We start from the raw sequence: 18635 nt of genomic DNA, 5'->3' as shown, positions 1-18635 counted from the left end.
GGCCGGCAAGATTTTAAAGTAAAAGTCACTAGATAACAGTTACTAACGGTAACCATGTAAATTGTAAAATAAACAAACACACTAGCTCATGTGAAATACAATAAAACAGTTAATAATTTCAGAATACTTTTATAGATTTTTAATAAGGAGACGAAGAACAAAAAAGACCACTATAAGTAAATACCGAGTAGAAAATAAAGCTTACCTTTGGTATTAGTTAGTCCTGATTAATAAACGTAAAGTGCAAAATAAAATACAAATCTCTCTAATGGAATTATTCATCCATGCCATAACATAATTATCACCTCTTGCCGTAATTTTTAAATCCCTCATAAACATTCTTAATTCAGCTGTAATCATAGGATGTATTCAAGTAACTTGGTTTTAAAAAGCATAAAACATATATCAATAGTACTTGAGTTTGATGCATTTCCACACATATCTCAAAATATACTAAAAACAATAGTTTAAACAAGATAACATTTGTAGTCCTGGAGGCAGCATCAGCTATAGAAGAATATTTTGTATATTAATACAATTGGAAGTTATAATTCTTTCACATTTTGATAACTTTAAAAAACACAATAAAATAAAAGAACATTACATGGAAACAAGTCAAAGTCTTTACATCATAACTACAAAAAAAGGCCTGCTTATTTTGTAAGCATGATTAAATAATGTTTTCAGAACATTTTTAAATCATTGACATAATTCCATAAGTTGGTATGGGTCTATACAACATGTCTATAATAATAAAAACACAACTCATTCACATTAACAGCAAAATAATTAAAGAAAACAGCAGCAAGACCGAATTTCTCTCATTGAATGTCCTGTTATTTATACATTTATTGATCGTTTGGAAATGCAACTTAACCAAAGGTCCCTGTCATTAAAAGCCCTTTTTTGTTTCAGCTAAATTCCTTCTCAGTCATCATTTCAACTAACTGATTCTCACTCAGAAACCAGTGTGAATAGTTAATATTTCAGTGTCACAAGCACATGAATACACTTTGCCCTTGTACTGTAGAACACATGCCTCAGCTCATCAAGTTAAAATCTATTGTCCAGTTAAAACTTAACATACAATGGAACAACACCACATTTTTCATGAAAGTGTAATACACTCTTCGCACTGAATTAGTTCTCCATTGAACTAGTGAATTAGAAGTCTCTAAGTGGTCGATGGTTGTACTTAAAAACTCAGTTTGTGTTGTCAGATGTAATAGAATTAGCTCATTTGGTCCAATTCTCTTATTTTGGCCCTTAAGTGTCTTTTACGGATTTTGATCATCCACTTAATGCTGAGTTTGGCAAACTCTGCAGCTTTAAATAGAGCCATGAAGACGCCACACAATATGGCTATAGTGTTCCACGGGTTTGCTGTGACTATCTGTTCAAAAACAAAAGGCACACTTAATTAGACTCTCTGTATAGCATTATACAGAGACAATTAGTTTAATATTTAATTATGTGTTCACTTACATCTTTCACTTGCTGTATAAATGGATCTCGCCATTGGAACACAACAAAGAAAAGCTCGTTGGCTTGCTCCTGTGGCGGCCTCTTGTCGATGTACTTCACCACACTGGACTGAAATAAATATGGATGATTATCAAGTAAGTGGCTGTAACAAAATATTCAGTATTTTGGGTGGATCAAGTGTAATATATATAAAAGTCTTGATTTTGTTTTTAGGTTTTACAAGAAAAGGTTTACATGCTTGAATCTTCAAAAAACATTATTTTTCACATATTTTACATTGTTGCAGCACCTCAATACCCAGTCTGTCAGTGCATCTCAATCAGAAACGATTCCAACGATATAATTTCTCTGTGCAGTTATCGTTATAGCCGTGGTGTGAACTCTGCTATTCTTTAATACTGAGAACTATATCTTTATTGTTATCCATGTAGTTATGACTTTGTGCTTTGTAACTTTGCAACTTTTTTCATGCTCAAACTGCAACATTACATACTAAAGAATGTTGACCATGCAAAAAAGCATAATAGGTCCTCTTTAAGAAATGGCTACTAATTTGGTTGACCACTAATCTGGATATTTATATAAAAAACATGCAAAAAAGGCAAAAAAATAGCATAACAAATCTATTACCTCCTGTCTAAATTCAACTGATTCATTTCCTCTGCCTGACGTCTTGACCAAAGACATTTTGACCCATGTCCGAAATCCCCCAGAGAAGGTCCACATGGAGTAGTTCCTTTCACAGTCCATCATAAAAGCTGCTTTATCCACGCTGATAAGAAAAATACTTTTTTATATAAACAGTAAAACAAATCTGATTCATGCTGAACATTTCTCTAAAGATCTACCTTTTACGCATGTCACTGAATGTGGCAAAAAACATGTAACTGATAGCGCTGAAATCCTCCTCCGTTTCATTCCGACTGAACTGAAGGAATATAAGTTCTCGGTTCCTCACATCAGTCGGCCCTCTGACCACTATGGCTCGCTTCTGCGGCAGACGTGTTGCATAAAAGATTATTAATAGTAGCATTTCTTCAAAAATAGTTGATGAGGAAGCTTGAAAACATACTTGCGTCTGGTTTGAATATGGCCCATAGTAAATGACCTCCTCGGTCATACAGTTACTTTTCTCTAGTCTGCCCGATGCAACAAGAGGTGGAATGTTGTCATGATAGTGATGCATGCAACTTAATAACTGCGCCTTCCCAGGATACAAAGCAATTCCTGTTCGCAAAGGAATGATGAGAGATTCTGTAAATAGACATAATGAGAGATAGCATAAAATGACAGTGTATTATAGCTCACCCGGTGCAGTAAACTCCTCAACTTCTTTGTATGAAACAGACATCACTGGATGGTTGAGTTTCTCCATGAAGTCTGAAATAGTCTGGTAGGCCAAGAACACAGCCACTGCAGTGAGCAGCAGGTAAATGAGGACAAGGATGACTGTGAAAACATTCTTCAGGCAAGCTTTGTTGAAGCCAATGGGCATTAGATTATTGTCCACAGCATCCTCATCTGCAATATATAATGAAAGTTTATTTTAAAGCAATGTCTTTTATAAAATACACAATACATACATGTAGAACTGTCCCAGAATGTAAATGTTAAATTTGACTAAATAAATAAATAATACAATGTATTGTCCAAGAAGATAAATTTGTACAAATAAATAAATAAATAAATAAAAATAACACGATTGTATAACTATAGCATAAATTTAAAAAAATAAAAAATATATAGATTCAGTCCTCTGTGTCAGATTACCTGGTCAGTGAAAACGGTTTACTTTGTGATTATTGCACTTGTAGTTTTTTCTGCAATTTAATGTTTTATTTCAGCAACTTAGATGTATCATACAATCAAACATTGTTAAATCAACTCCCTAAGTTAAATTATAAATATTTATATATTAAATATGTAAATAAAAAAAAATATATATTAATTTATAATAAATAAATGCAAAACACAAACATGCATACATAGGCCTACCTACAAGTCAAGTCAAGTCACCTTTATTTATATTGTGCTTTATACAATACAGATTGTTTCAAAACCTCAGGAAATTGATTTAGTGAAGCAAACAGAGTTCATTTTGGCTGTCATTGTTCAGCTGAAGTCAGTTCACTGTTGATTCAGTTTCGTTGTGAAGATCATTAATTATTAAACTAGTTCATTTAATCTATAAAGCAGTTCTGCAGAAAACCGTGATGTTTTCTACATACATAAAATTGCACCACCACAATATACCTATAGGATTAATGGTAACACTTTACAATAAGGTTCATTAGTTAGCATTAGTTAATGTATTAACTAACCATGAGCAATACATTTGTTACTGTACTTGCTAATCATGGTTAATGTTACTTAATAAAAATACAGCTGTTCATTGTTAGTTCACAGAGCATCAACTAATGTTAACAAATACAACATTTGATTTTAATAATGTAGTAGTAAATGTTGAAATTAATATAAACTAAGATGAATAAATGCTGTAGAAGTATTGTTCATTGTTAGTTCATATTATAATGTATATATATATATATATACATATATAGTCCATATAAGGTAGTTAATTAATGTTAACTGGGCCATTCCACCGAATGGGTGACATTTGCTTGTTGTACCTCTTCAAAATTAAACTTTATTTTTTATCTTTTTTCAACACTGAATCTAATACTACACATATTTAACTATTCAAAATGTGTATTGGTCAATCTCAGGCAACTTTATTTCATTTTTTACAAGGTTTCTAAGCAGAAGATGGATGCATGTTTTCTCAGTCCTGTTACCGAAACTCAGAAGAAGAGAGAGGGAGGGAGAAAGAGGGAAGTTAAGACAAAAAAGGGAGAAAAGAGAGGGTGTGTTTCGCTCCTTCCATTGCAGGATGCCATAGGTGGGTGTTTCTGGCACCTGCACAGTAAGGGTTTTCTCCATCTTCTACAAAATATGACAAAGACAAAACGTTTAAGTCACTTCATGGTGGACTGGCTTCATGGAAGTATGGTGTTCACATAGTAAAACTAATGCTAATGTCTACAATATAAGTAATTGCAACATTAAAACTCAGAATTCAGGTGAATAGTATTATATCAACTAATATTTACAGTATTAAATCAACAAAACAGAGGACTCTACTCACTCCTGTTATTTTTCATATAAGTAACAGGACTGAAAGTAACAGGATTGAGTTTTTAAGCAAAAAGTTATCAAATACATGGCCACATAGCATACATGCTAATAGCATTAGGACACTGAGCAAATTCTAGTGACTAACTAAAAGTTAATATTTTTAAAATAAACAAATAAAATCTAAGAAATAATTTAGGTAACAGGACAGTATGTTGAGATTGACCTTCTCAGTCATAGTTACAATTTCATCAAATATACAGAAATTAAAATGAGAGGACTTACTTATGGTCTTCCCATTGCCTTCAGAAGATCCAGATGATGCAACTTCCTGTTGAAAATGTGTCTTGTGGAATATTCCAAGTTTTTCAGTAGGGGGGATGTGTTAGGGTAACAGGACTGAGTGAAAACTAAAATGACTAAAATGTGTATTTTATCTCTAAATATTAGATAAAATATATTTTTTTCTTTAACATTTTAAAGCATAGGCTAGATTGAATAAAAAGTCACACAACAATGCAAAAAAATACATTTTTTATCACTACATTTCATGGTAAAGTTTAGAGATAGAGAGAAAATGCTATTTTTTTAGTGTTCTATGTAGTTTTTATTAATGTTTTTAATTATACATTTTAAATTTGTAGTTAGCTTAATGTGCATGACATGATAAAATGTATTTTAGAGATAATTTTTCATGCAATTTTATACATATGTCCTGGGGACAGAAATGTCACCCTTTCAGTGGAATGGAACCTTCTTGTAAAGTGTTCCCGGATTAATACCTAAATCTACATCTAAATCTAGATCTACATACATGAACATAAAACACATGACTTATCAGTGTCATATTTTAGGTACAAGTTCTGACCTGGTAAAGGGTCACAGCTTGCTTCATCATGCTCCACTTCAGAAACATCATTGTTCTCGTAAGACTCAAGTGGTCCAGCAGCACAGTCCTCACCATTGAACTACAATGCAACAACAAGTGACATAAAAAAATACAGACATATCGTTATTTGTTTGCATACACACATTTAATGTATATTTGACAGTATTTTGCGCCTCGCATCTCTCTAACGCACAGCGGCAATAAAAAGCAAGCGGTCAGCTGATATCACATGACTGCTTCTGCTTTACTATGAAACTCCCTCTCTCTGAAAAGAAACTGCTTTCACAACCCTATACACGAGTCCCGCTGGATCCAACCGCATTTCACACACTAGTTAGTTTCATTACCTCCTGATAAGATCGAGATGTGTCTCTCCTCAGCATTGTGCTTCACATCCGAATATTTGGGGCATTTAAACTTTGCCATCAACTTGCAGGAGCAGGACCCGGACCTTCTCATCTCTTATTACGGATAGTCTCGAGGAGCTCGCGTGAGCTCGGCCAACAAACCTGCCAAGCGTGACATCACAGCTGTTAGTTAGTTGGGGAGGGCTTGGATACTATCTTTGATATTTTTGTGAAAAGTTTACGCAAAGTCTTCCATAACACATAACACGATTTAGGTTCTGTTTCGTATTTTCTATCACACATCACATGGTATCCATAAATGTTTTCTCTTAGGAATAAGAGCATACTGACTGACTCTGTAATGAGAAGCCAGCACTTTCTTGTGTAAAGAAATAAAGTTATTTTCTTAGCAGTACTGGGGAGTTTTTTAAAAGGCAGAATGTAGTGGTGTTTCGTGAACTATCTTTAAAGCGAATGAATCGTTGTCATTCACATTTAAGAGACGTTACTAGTATATTTCGTTCATTCCTTTTGAAGCGCGTGCGCGTGACGGTGTGGTGATGACTGACTGTTATGTCTTGAAAGACTGACTATGGCAAGAGCCAATAGCATTCAAGGTGGGCTGTGACGGAACATTTCATTGGTTTGGTTTACTGAACGACTACGCCCCGTCACTGAACGAGTCTCCGTTATTAGGGTTATTAAGTGCTTTTTACTCGGAAAGGGTTATTTAGTGCTAACCCTACTGTACGACAGGGGGCATGTGTGTACACTGTTAAGGTTTGTCATCATGTGAGTCAGTCTCGTTCACAAGGAGAGAAAGGAGTAATAAGAGTTATATAGTAATAAGAATAAATGTGTAAAAATAAAAGATGACCATAAAAATTAAAGTTATTGAAGAACTTTAATAAAACGCTTAATTTATTTGGAAGCTTAGTTATGATGGTTGGACACTATTCTCTTAGTAGATTTGTAGTCACGCAAATTTCAGTATATAGTTTGTTTTTCAAGTTTCAAGTTTGTTTTTATAATAGTAACAGTAAACATGGCTGACCAAAGTGCTGAACGAAACACAAGATAAAGAGACGAGGGCAACCACACATTCATGACAGAAGCTCACAATGCATTAAAAGCTAACGAAATTTGGTATATAAATTAGGCCTATATGAGACTAGCGCTGAATTCGGAACCGCATAGTGCTTATACTACGTTGTTGTCTACAATATCTTTCTATGGCAGAAATAGTAAGTAGAATGCTGTTCCGAATGCATAGGGCTGTGTTTGGCTGTGTACCAATTCAAAGGCTGCATCTTTCGAAGGCCTCGAAGGTTGGACTGAGCCTACAGAGGATTGTTCTTGTCGCCTAGAAACTGTGACAGCTGCCGTTGAAGAGCGTTATATTAAACTGTCTAAAAACAAAACAGGGTTCACAAACTGTCTAAATATGTTCACCATGGTCCATTTCTGTATATAATACAGAGTACAAAGTGTAGCTATACGTATAATCGCATCTTAGTAAGATATGTCAACATTTGAATCGCTTTAAAGTTTTTTTTTCTTTTCATTTGTATCATTAGATATTTGAGTCAGTTGAAACCCAATAATTGCATTTAAAAGTGTAATTCGTCAATTTCTAAAAAAAAAAAAAAAAAAATCCCGTCGTCACTGGGGCGTCACAATGAATTTTGGGGTAGGCAAGGTCGCGAAGGATATATCTGTTGTATCCTTAATTTCACGAGAAACGTAAGACGCATTTGGAGGCCGCATTTGAAGGAGCCTTCGAATTGGGATAGCCTTCGTCGTGCCGCAGTGATGCAATCGGCCTTCGAATCCGCCCTTTAAAGGATGCAGCCTCTGAATTGGGACACAGCTATAAGCAGCTATTTTTAATGCCCTTCCCTCGCTAACTTCCCTCCGTCTCGTTCACTTAAATGTACGACATTGTGTATGCTGCACGAGTGCCCACTATGGCGGAACCCTTGCAATGTGTTTAAATGAAACTCCCCCTTGATCACAGGAATACGCAATGGAGCTGATTTATTATTTATTTTTTTATCTTATGAATTTGTTTTACACACCATACCATTGGGCTGTTGGAGAAAATATAAAAAAAATTACACAAACGAAAATTATAACAATACAGTTGCATTGTGGTCTACATAATGGCTGCATCCGAAATCGCATACTTTCTTGAGTAGGTACTTTTTTAAAATACATTTTTAAATTTATTTATTGGCTGCTAAAAAAAGTACTTTAATATCCCCCATGCTGTCTTCTCTGTCTATATTTATTTAAACAAACTCTAAAATACTTCAAAAATGAGTTTTCTCTCTATCAAACTTTTAGTTGTAAATACATAAGTGTTGACAGTAGAAAAATGTCAATTGCGCAGATTTGTAAATATCTATTAAAATGTAACATAACATACAAAGGATTTGTGCTTCAGAATTGTGATTTTTATGGGCTTTATAAAATAAGATACAATATTGTTATAAATGTAGAGATTCATTACATTTGTGCATTTTTATGGATAATAACCATGACATTTTGAGAATTCCCTCATTTAAAATATTAAGGAACTTGGCTTGTTTAAAGCTATGGTTTAAAGAGGAGTTCCATTGGTGCGCGTCACTTCCGGTTCATCTCACGTGAATGGAAAACAGAAACTCGCGGCTAGTGGAAGTTTAGAAAGTTCCCAAAGCAGAAGTTGTTGTTGTTTTAAGAAGTTTCATAAAGTGCAAAATCATACAAGTCCAATATATTCGGACCCCTAACAGTGATATGTTAAAAATATTAAACAATTTTGTCCTAAAGCACCAATTAGATACTGTTCCGAAACAAATGGAGCATTTCCACCTCCGATTGTGAAAGCTGATCTGAGATCAGCATCTGAAAGACTGAATGGAAACACAGAGAGACACTCCCGTGACAACAAGGAAACTGTAGCCGCAGACTCGGTTCTTACAAACCTCAACACCGACAGTCCACAATGTTTTATGCCCGTAGTGTTGTATTATACGCGTTACTATCTATTTGTTCCACAAATGATGATAGCAAAATAAAAAACGCATCGAAACCGGTGCGTCTGTTCACCGATGAGGAGTTGCAAAGATACGATGGGAGCGAGGTATGTTCTGTCACAAAAACACTGTGCTAGTTTTATACGCTATTTCAAAACTATGTTCTTTTGATTATTATTAAATGCAAATTGTATTTACTGACGAGTTTTAAACGTGCCCCGCCCCCTTTACAGGATGGACAACCAATTTACATGGCCATTAAAGGAGTTGTGTTTGACGTCACAACTGGAAAAGGTCAGATGTTGTATACAACTTCACCTTCTTCAATCTTTTGTGTGCTGGTGGAAGTTTCAAACTAATAGACACTTCTTTGAGGAAGTAGATCTATCAGTTTAGATCTTTGCTTTGTTCCCTATTTTGATTTTGTGTGTGTACAGGTTTGGCTATGCTTGTGAGGGCCAAATGTCCTCACTTATCTGGTGAAATATTATGACAGCTGACTAGTGAGGGCATCCTTACTAGTTAAAAAGGCTTATAAAACGGCCAAAACATGTTTTTGATTTAAATATAGTGCTTGGCACATGTTTCTGTTAGGGATGTGTTTAGGGGTAGGAATTGGGTTTCGAAAATATCCTTAACATGATTTATAATCAGTAGAAGTCTATACAATGTCCTCACTCACTAATACAGTATAGTGAAACAAACGTGTGTGTGTTAGAATTAAGCAGTGTATACTGAAACCACAGGCCTATTTGCATTTTACTGGACCAAGTTTCCAACAGTCCTGGGAAAATACAGGAATTCCCAGGGCTGGAAATACAATAAAGCTATGCAATTTAAGGCCCCGATATACACAAGGTGAAGTTCTTTTTCGTTTTTCGCTTAGGGGTAAAAAGATGTTTGAAATACGTGAGCAGCGATATACTATCGAACATCCAACGCCGCCCACACTGCTGAGAGCGAAGGTTAGATGAATATGTAAATATGTGCTGTGTGCTTTTCTCTCAAAAAACAAAATAAACACACAACAAAATTGAGAAAACAGCAAGCATTTTAATAAAGCATCTTAGCAACATGGATATGTTTGCACGAGCTCTGCAATTCGGCACTCAAGTAAAGTCACGTCACGTTTATTTATATATATTTTTATACAATTGATTGCTTAAAATCAAGCAGCTTTACCGAATTAAACATGAAAAACAGTGCCAGTGTCTTGTTTAATCTGAAGTACAACTTAATTTTCTGCTATAAAGCAGCTCTCTAGTGTATTCATGTTTTCACTCGCGGACGTCTGACCTCAACCGACTGAACAGGAGAAATGAAATGACCTGGGAAAGATTTCACATGAAAGAAGCCTATTATGTAATCGCCACGGACCAAAGGAAGTACATTCGTCTTTACCAGCCGTAGCAAACTTTTCGAACTCCCAAAACGAACTTCGTTTCGGCCTGATTTTGTTCGAAATTATGTCACATCAGTTCATTCTTCGATTTCGCTCGGGCCTTTAGCATAGTTCCAGGACTCATGATAATTTCTATAGTGAATTTAAAGTCACCATGAATTCAAAACGGGCAATTCTTAGTTTTTAATGGAATATTGCATTATTTATTATAAAAAAGTTTTATTCGTGCACATAATTTTTTTAAATTCATGTGACCTCATAATCTTTAATCAAAATAACTGTTCTTCTCTGATGATGTGTTTACTGGCACAAGGGCGGGACAACCAGTCAATCACATGAGATCACAGCAATAGCAAACCACAACAATCCAACGATCCAATCAATTCTCGATGGACAAAATCAAACCGCCCTAAATTTTTTCTTGTTCGAGAAGCCGTTTCACTCAGATATACGTCGCAATCGGAATGGCTAAAAAATCATGGGAATTCCTTGGTCAGAAAGTGTGGAAACCCTGTTTTGTCTCTTTAATTTCCAGAATTTTACAGAAAGGGGGCATCTTATAATGCCCTTGTGGGCAAAGACTCAACCAGAGCCGTTGCCAAAATGTCCCTCGACCCTGCAGATCTCACACATGACACTGTAAGTTGGGGATTTTATAAATATCACAACTTTGCCACAGAAAAAAACATATGCCACTTTTCATAATAAACTGTTGTTAGATTGAAGATTGGATTCCACCAGACTCTTTTGCCACAAACGTAATTGCCTCTTTTGGTTTCTGTTTGTTAGACGGGCCTCACTGAGAGTCAACTTCAATCCCTCGAGCAGATATTTAAAGGCACATACAAAGCAAAGTACCCTATCGTTGGATACACCAGCAGGCGCGTTCTCAATGAGGACGGCAGCCCCAATAAAGACTTCAAACCTGAAGACCAACCTAATTTCAAAATTAAAGATGAATTTTGATGCTGAGACAGCCTTTAAAGACAATTGTCTTATAATAAAGATATCCAGCAATCTAATCAAAAGTCTGATTAATAGTTGTTTGTGACCTCTGCTCTGACAGTAGTGGGCATGTGTAAATTTGAGGTTGTCTGGTGGTCTTTCAGCCTACAACCTAGAAATCATTATGATGCATTATATCCCACGTGGGTTTTTCCCTGGTGGGCTGCTTTGAAGGTCATTCAAATGAGGCCACCTACAGGTGTGATTTAAAAAAAATAGGTACGTCGTTTGCCCTTTTTAAATGTATCAAATGATGCTAGATAATGATTTTAAATGTTTGCGCTGTTTAAAAAGTATTGATTATTGTAAATCTGCAATAAATCACTTGGTTTCTTTCACTGTACATGAGGGGAAAGTTTGGTGATTCATACTTCATGTAGATATTGAAATCGCTTTTGTGGTGAGGGGTTTCGTTATACAAATTAAGAAGTTAAGCGTTAATGTTATCATTCCACGACACCATTTTTACTCAAACACCATCTCAGTCATAATTATAGTGTTTGTGTCTAATCTATATAAAATGCCCTTGATGACCAGAAATGTTTCACATTAATCTGAGAGAGAGAGAGTTGTTTGTTACTTCAGCTTGTTGTCCTGTCATGTTAGTGTCATCTGGGATATTTTAAGTCTGAATGGAATGTAATAAACAAGTTGTTTAGAAAAACACAGACAGTTGTCATCTGGTCTCAAAAGAGTGTGATGTGAGTCAGGCTATTGGAACATGGCTGTTCAACATGTAGAAGAGCTAAGAGAGCTAAAACTCAGTAAGGATCTGAAAAAAAGGTCTAGTTGTACAAAATAATTGTTTGATATATCTATACTACCATTTAAATGTTTGAGGTCAGTTAGATTTTTTTCATGTTTTTGAAAGAAGTGTCTTATGCTCACCAAAGCCTGCATTTATTTGCTCAAAAATACAGTAAAAACAGCAATATTGTGGAATATTATTACTATTTAAAGCAGCCATTACTCCAGTCTTCAGTGTCACATGATCCTTCATAAATCATTTTAAAATACCGATTTGCAATCGATTTGAAATAGAAATCTTATGTAACATAAATGTCTTTACTGTCTGCCACCTTTGATCGATTGAATGTAAACTTACTGAATAAAACCTTGCTTGATCCCAAACCTTTAACTATTATATTTTTTAACCAAAAATTGTATGAATCTTATTTGTGCTACTGTTTGATTTTCACTTTATATATTATTTAATGGCACATTCCCTGCTATTGGGGCATATTTTACCCTGGTAAATAAAAGTGGAAATGTTTTTTGTTTTTTTTATAACCAAGACTGTAAGGTAAGTGCCTTAAAATCAAACTGAAATCTGCTGCCCAGTTCTCCCCAGTGAAGAAAGAAATAACTGTTAAACTTGAGATTTTAAGAAGATTCACTAGTACAGTTTTAAACTCCCCTGCATGTTTAACTTTCCAAAACATCAAAAGGCTCCTGATGAGAAGGCAATGACCTGATTTCCATGGAGACTGTAAGCAGTAGGAGGGTATATGCAAAAAGGCATTTGGTCAAATGCAGCTCTTTTATTTTCATGATGAATTTACCCATTATACATCTTACTTTAAAAACATGGGGGCTGGCTGGTTTCATGAGCGACAGTGAGTCAGTTAGCAAAACACTGTCAGATTCGGAGTCTCAAAATGATGTTTTTTGTTTCTTTTAAAAATTCCCGAGGGTATCATTAGCATTTACAGCACAATAATGAATCATTGTAGAAGTGCCTTTACTGTAAACACTAGCCAGGCTTAATTAGTATCCTATTTACCAGAAAACCTTCAGAAACTGAAATTGATTTCAAGAAATAATACAAAATTACTAAATGCCAAGCAACTGCCATGCATTTTATCTTTATAAGATATAGTGTTATAGACATAGAATGATAGTAGATATGTTACATAATAATGACTGATGTCTTAAGATATTAAATTCCAATTGGACTTTATCCCCATGTTTGTTTTATTCTAATGCAAATGATAGTGTAACATGTTATGCATGTTCTTAAACCTTCTGACCATGTAATTTGATATGTACTTCCTTTTATTGCCATATTCTCATTCCAATTTTACATTCGTGCTCACATGAGTGACGTATGTCACACTTTCCACCCTCGGTCACAACAACTTGCCTTTTGTAGCGAAAGAGGTGTTGATGGTGGGAGCCCGTGATGCTGCTTCCTGTCTCCATTGCACATCAGAATTTCCCCTTTGCCCGCCCACTTGTATTTTGAGTGGTGCAGTGGGCTGTTTCACTTCAGTCTGTCTGAGTCTCTTGGTAGAGTCTGTTCTGCTCCGGAGTCAATGTAGCTTGTTGCTTTCTCCAGCCACCCACAACATTTGACCTCTGCTTGAATTTTTTATATTGGTGAGTAACATATTTATTTACAAATACTGTTTTTATTGTATTGTGTTATTACCCTGCTTTTGGAACTGTTAGCTAATTAAATTAAACATAATTATGCATACATTCTACTGTAATTCATTTTACCACTTGATGTTTTACAAATAATTGTTTTTTTATGTGTAGAAGACTAAAACTGAGTCTATTTAATTTTTATTTATTTATTAAATGCATTATTTGGATCATGGACTTTGGGTGTTGATTTGCAAAGTTTGATTCTATGATATGCTCTGTATTAAGTTGCTGTAATAAAATAAAACTGCAAGTTCTATAATCACTAATCAAACTCATTTCACTGATCAGGTAATCTGACCGGGAGGACTGATCTATTGGTGATCACAACCCAGCAAACTTATGAAGGTGCTGAGTGGTCACGGCGTGGTAAGTTATCACCTTCAATCACACATAGTTTCACACACCTATTCTCCCTTAATGTCATCATGGAAACTGATTAGTAGTATGTATATGAATTGACCTGCTTCCACAAATCTCAATGAAAGGATAAACACATCTTTTGTTCTTTCTGTTTCAGCCTAAATCGTTGACTCAAAACAGCATGGACCTATTCATCATGCCAGCCACAGCTGTAAGTATATTGATCCCAAGATCTTACGCATACAGCACTTCTTATCACCTTCTGATTGATAGATTAGTGCAATTATGAATTCTTTAAAGGCTGAGCATTGAGAACTAAGCCTAAAATGGGTTATTACAAAGTCCTGACCTGTTACATCTCAATATATTTGACCAACACGTAGTTTACAAAGCTTGCTTTTTTAAGCTCTTGTTGCACCAACCTAAAATTCCCCAGTAATACCATTTTTAGCTCTGCCTCTGTTGTTCATTGCTTCATCTGATGTATTGCTTTCTATTTCTATTAGGTTCCACTGAATACAGGAATCTCCCTTAGTCAGCAGACTAATGCAAATCTTCCCAGGATCTCCCACACTGGTAAGCTTACAGTCTCACTTCTGTTCTTTTAAATGTCATTGCTCTTGTTGTTTTGGACTTTTTGATGTCAAAAAGTAAAAACAACAACAACAACCTTTCAAAACCAGAGTTAATGCAGTTTACTGTAAGTCAGAATATCAGACTGTATGCTTGTGGAATAGTGGATTTTAAAATTTTCTTTATTGATATTCATCAGGAAACTTAAACGTCAATCAAAGGCGTTGGAGGAGCATGTTTCGACGAGTACAGAATAGGAACATGGAATCCCATGATGCAAGTGTACATCCCGAAAACAAACTGTTTGGGCGAGCCTTGTCGGATATCTGTCAAAAAGATGGGTGTCCTCCCAAACCAATCATGGTGAGAAATTGTCTGAAGGATCAATAGAGCTTCACTGCAAAACTGAAAACAAATGTTGTATTTTATGTATGTGGTTTTAGTCTTTCAAATGTCTTAATTTACCTCAATTTGCTTTGCAGGATATCCTTACATTGCTTCTGAGAAAGGGTCTGTACACCGAGGGGGTGTTCAGGAAGGCAGGGAACGCCAGAGCATTGAAAGAGATCAGGGCGCAGCTCAACGACGGGATAGAAGTGGATCTGAAAGAGCAGTCAGTCTTTTTGCTTGCTGATCTTATCAAGGTATGGGATGACCTTGGGCAACATGATTTGATTTGAGTGATTGACAGTATTGAAGTCTAAAAGATGCATATTTGGTCATTAATTCCCTGGGTTTTGTGTATTCCGATTTGCAGGATTTTCTTAGACAACTGCCTGGCAAATTGCTAATGGTGGAGAAGGCCAAATCCTGGATGACTGCAATGGAAAAGGAAGATGAAGTTCAGAAGTGTGCTGAAATCAAAATGTAAGTTATCTAATGACACACTCGGGTTGAATAAAAAGTGTTTAGTGTAAATGAGCTGTATTTGTGACCAGGTTTTCTTTATTTTGTCTTTAGGGTGATCAACACGCTTCCTGAGCCAAATATTCAGCTCTTGAAGCACTTGATTGTTCTGCTTTACCTCATAAGTGAGAACGCAGAATCAAACAAGATGGTTCCCTTCAATCTAGCTACATGTGTTTCCCCCAACTTGCTCCAAACAGACAACGAAGTGAAAAAGATGGAAGAGGTGAGTGTACAGTGATTTCTGAAAGTCTTAACCTCTCACACAATGTGGCCAGGAGCCAGAAAATAGCAGACTGAGTAATACTGAAACTCACCAGAGGAAGAAATGATCAACCTAGTTTCATATCCAAACTTATTTTTACCCAATTTCATTGGATTTCATAATTCATGTGATGACTTTTTTGCTGTCGAAGTGGCCTTTGTTTAATCCTCATGTCACTCTTTGTATTTGCAGGTAACAAATCTGACAGAGTTTCTCATTAAAAACTGCGATCAAATATTTGGTGAGGATGCGCTGATGCTCTTTGGAGACTCTGATGAAGAGGAACTCAGCGATAACCAAGGTAGATTCTTTAACATTTTGTCTTTTTGAATGCCTATGCAGTAGATTTTGTATCAATGGGCATGAAGTAGCAACTGTCTCAGATGTTTCTCTGAATATTATTTAGGAGATTTTGATCTTGAATGATATCTTGGGAAATATGAGAACAGTGTGAAACATTGCTAAGACTGAAACCCTTGAAGAAAGGATGCAGGAGACTTTAGCTAAAGAGATCTCATGTTAAATGGTTCTTTAAATTGCGATTTTGACAGTCATTATGCAATCAATAGTTGTTCATCCTTTGACCAATGAGAATTTAAGAGAGGCGGTCCAGTTGTACCTTCAGAAATCTAATTGGTCGTCCAATTGAAACTTGAATTTTATCTCCACACCCTCAAAACATCTTACCAATTATCTGTCTCCAGTGTGTAGGCAACCTTTACATAGTTAGAAAAGCCAATGTAGACAAAATACTTGTTATGATCTAATAATACTTAATGTTCTGACAATTAATAAGTATCTATCCTTGATTTCTCCTTCAGACTCTTATTCTTCACAACATCATGACTCTGCGTATGACAGCAATGACCCTGATGCAGACGGCTACAAGGGAAGTTTTTCTGACATGGACTCTATCAAATCCGGCGTTGAAGAGAATGCCCAGAAACATTCCAGCACAGAGGAACCTTGGACTACAAAGTTGTTGACTCGCAGACGCTCTGAACCAGCAATCGTCTTGAGCAAGAATGTTCGGCACCTTGCCCTATCTAGGAGCCAGACAGAAATGGACTTTCATGACAAACAACTAACAAAACAGATCTCCGATGACTGTATTGTGTTTAGAGCAGGTAACAGCTTGGGGGAAAGCTGTTGTTTGGCACCTAAAACTGGGGCCAGGACAACCTCTAAAGGCTCCTCGTATTGTTCTTCAAGTTCACTTGAGAGTTGTTTCTCCAGCGCTTCAGAGAGCTCAATCCATAATAGCTCTCCTATCATGCCTTCATGCAATCAGAGAAAGACCCTCCTACGCAAACATTCGTTTCCCACCCGCCAGTCGGCACCTGCACCGAATCGCTCAGAGACCCCAAAAAGACGCTCGCAATCAATGAAGAGTGCACACATAAGAAGCAGGACTGTCTTCGGGCGAAGTGGGTCCACCAAACGGGCCATCGAGAGAGCTCTACGCCACAGCCAGACCCTACCTGAGGTGCTGAATCCTCAACCGGAGCCGAGACGCTTGTCTAGCGAGGAGGTTTTCCATCAGGTGGACAGCAGGATACCAAGCGATCCTCCGAGTTATCAGCAAGCGGTTGTGCACAATTCCCATGTAGCTCTCTCGTGCCGTAAATCGCTGACTGTTCAGGACGCCAGATGTCTGTCGAAGAAAACATGCAGCTGCTCCAGATCCTCAAGCGAAGAAACATTGGATTCACCTTCTGGGATTGAACATTTTGATATTCACAATAGAGACAATGAAGAGACATGTTGTGATAGTATGAGTGGATCCTCCTCAGAGTTGAGACAGAGGACCACATCTGAATCTGTGTATGAAACATCACTACCAGAGTGGTGCAATCCAGAACACCTCAGAGAGACATATGTCTGACGAACTGTTCAGATGTTTTTTTTTCTATTTTTTCTATTGTTGCTACTTTTTGGTGGTGTCATAATATCTTTTGCTTATGACCTCATAATGAGGCACAATTCAGAAGTACAATAAAGTACAATTCAGGCATTGATTTGCACTCAACTTGTTGAATTTTATTCTTCACTTTAGTCTGGTCTTTTGTGACAATGTTTTTATACCCACTGTATTTAGATTTTCCAGCTCCCCAAAAATTGTGTAAAAAAAGTAACTGAAAGGCACTTTGAGGAATTTTCACTACACAGGTTCATAAGTTTGTGTGCAATGTTTGCAGAACTAATGTATATGCTTAAAAGCAATGCAAACCATTTGTATGTCTTCTCATGAAATAAAGACATGAAATAAAACTAGCCATGTTTCCATTTATGAAAAATGAATTTAAATAATTGAATAGTTTTTGTTTTTGTTTCAAACAATGAACCAAATCAGCTTGGTCTGTAAATTATTTTAATTACTTGAAATAAAATAAACAACAGTAACTAAAATAAAATATTAAAAACTAAAACTTATTTTATTTCAGCTATAGTTGCCAAGGCAACATTTCTTGTTTTCATTTAGTTTAAGTTAAAGTACTTAAATAACTCATACTAAATGGAATTACAACTAAAAACTAAAACATAATAAAAACATAGACATATGTTTAAAAAATATATATAATAAAAATGACAAAATTACTAAACTACAATGGTCCCCCCAAAAATATTTGGACCCTTAATATTTGAACATTGTATAAATGTCATTGATCAGCAAACTCAGGCTATGACCTATCTAGAGGTGTATGATCTTGATAGCCATTAAAAAGATTGTCTCATCATATTTAATTTAAATTCAATCTTTTAGTTAAAGCAGTCATTTTAGCCCTCTAGCAGTTCCTCTGCATACAGTGCACGTGTTAAA

At 35.9% G+C, this 18635-nt stretch overlaps 3 protein-coding genes across 5 annotated transcripts; 2 read left to right on the top strand and 1 right to left on the bottom strand.

Annotated features, from left to right (window-relative positions):
• Positions 1–131: 131 nt before the first annotated feature.
• Positions 132–6124, bottom strand: pacc1 (proton activated chloride channel 1). Of its 3 annotated transcripts, none has more exons than XM_079854090.1 (8): positions 5854–6124; positions 5486–5585; positions 2794–3006; positions 2558–2712; positions 2334–2476; positions 2116–2257; positions 1486–1593; positions 132–1393 (listed from the first exon to the last, which is right to left on the bottom strand). In XM_079854090.1, the coding sequence occupies exons 1-8, from the start codon at positions 5887–5889 to the stop codon at positions 1232–1234; spliced, it is 1059 nt and encodes a 352-aa protein (XP_079710216.1). In that variant the 5' UTR covers positions 5890–6124; the 3' UTR covers positions 132–1231. The 3 variants fall into 3 exon arrangements, with proteins under 3 accessions (XP_079710216.1, XP_079710215.1, XP_079710217.1); XM_079854089.1 differs by lacking the exons at positions 5486–5585; positions 5854–6124 and adding exons at positions 4281–4428; positions 4903–4968; XM_079854091.1 differs by lacking the exons at positions 5486–5585; positions 5854–6124 and adding an exon at positions 4234–4410.
• Positions 6125–8747: 2623 nt separating this feature from the next.
• On the top strand, positions 8748–12436 carry nenf (neudesin neurotrophic factor). Its single transcript, XM_079853837.1, has 4 exons — positions 8748–8980; positions 9107–9167; positions 10811–10914; positions 11065–12436. The coding sequence occupies exons 1-4, from the start codon at positions 8843–8845 to the stop codon at positions 11239–11241; spliced, it is 480 nt and encodes a 159-aa protein (XP_079709963.1). The 5' UTR covers positions 8748–8842; the 3' UTR covers positions 11242–12436.
• A 996-nt stretch (positions 12437–13432) lies between these two features.
• Positions 13433–18380, top strand: tagapa (T cell activation RhoGTPase activating protein a). The gene is made up of 10 exons (XM_079853835.1): positions 13433–13659; positions 13999–14076; positions 14228–14281; positions 14577–14646; positions 14843–15006; positions 15126–15287; positions 15401–15510; positions 15604–15775; positions 16007–16115; positions 16636–18380. The coding sequence occupies exons 2-10, from the start codon at positions 14050–14052 to the stop codon at positions 17697–17699; spliced, it is 1932 nt and encodes a 643-aa protein (XP_079709961.1). The 5' UTR covers positions 13433–13659; positions 13999–14049; the 3' UTR covers positions 17700–18380.
• Positions 18381–18635: the final 255 nt, after the last annotated feature.

The sequence above is a fragment of the Squalius cephalus genome (genome assembly GCF_949319135.1).
Source record: "Squalius cephalus genome assembly, chromosome: 20".
Taxonomy (NCBI): domain Eukaryota; kingdom Metazoa; phylum Chordata; class Actinopteri; order Cypriniformes; family Leuciscidae; genus Squalius; species Squalius cephalus.
This window is presented reverse-complemented; position numbering and strand designations above follow the sequence as displayed.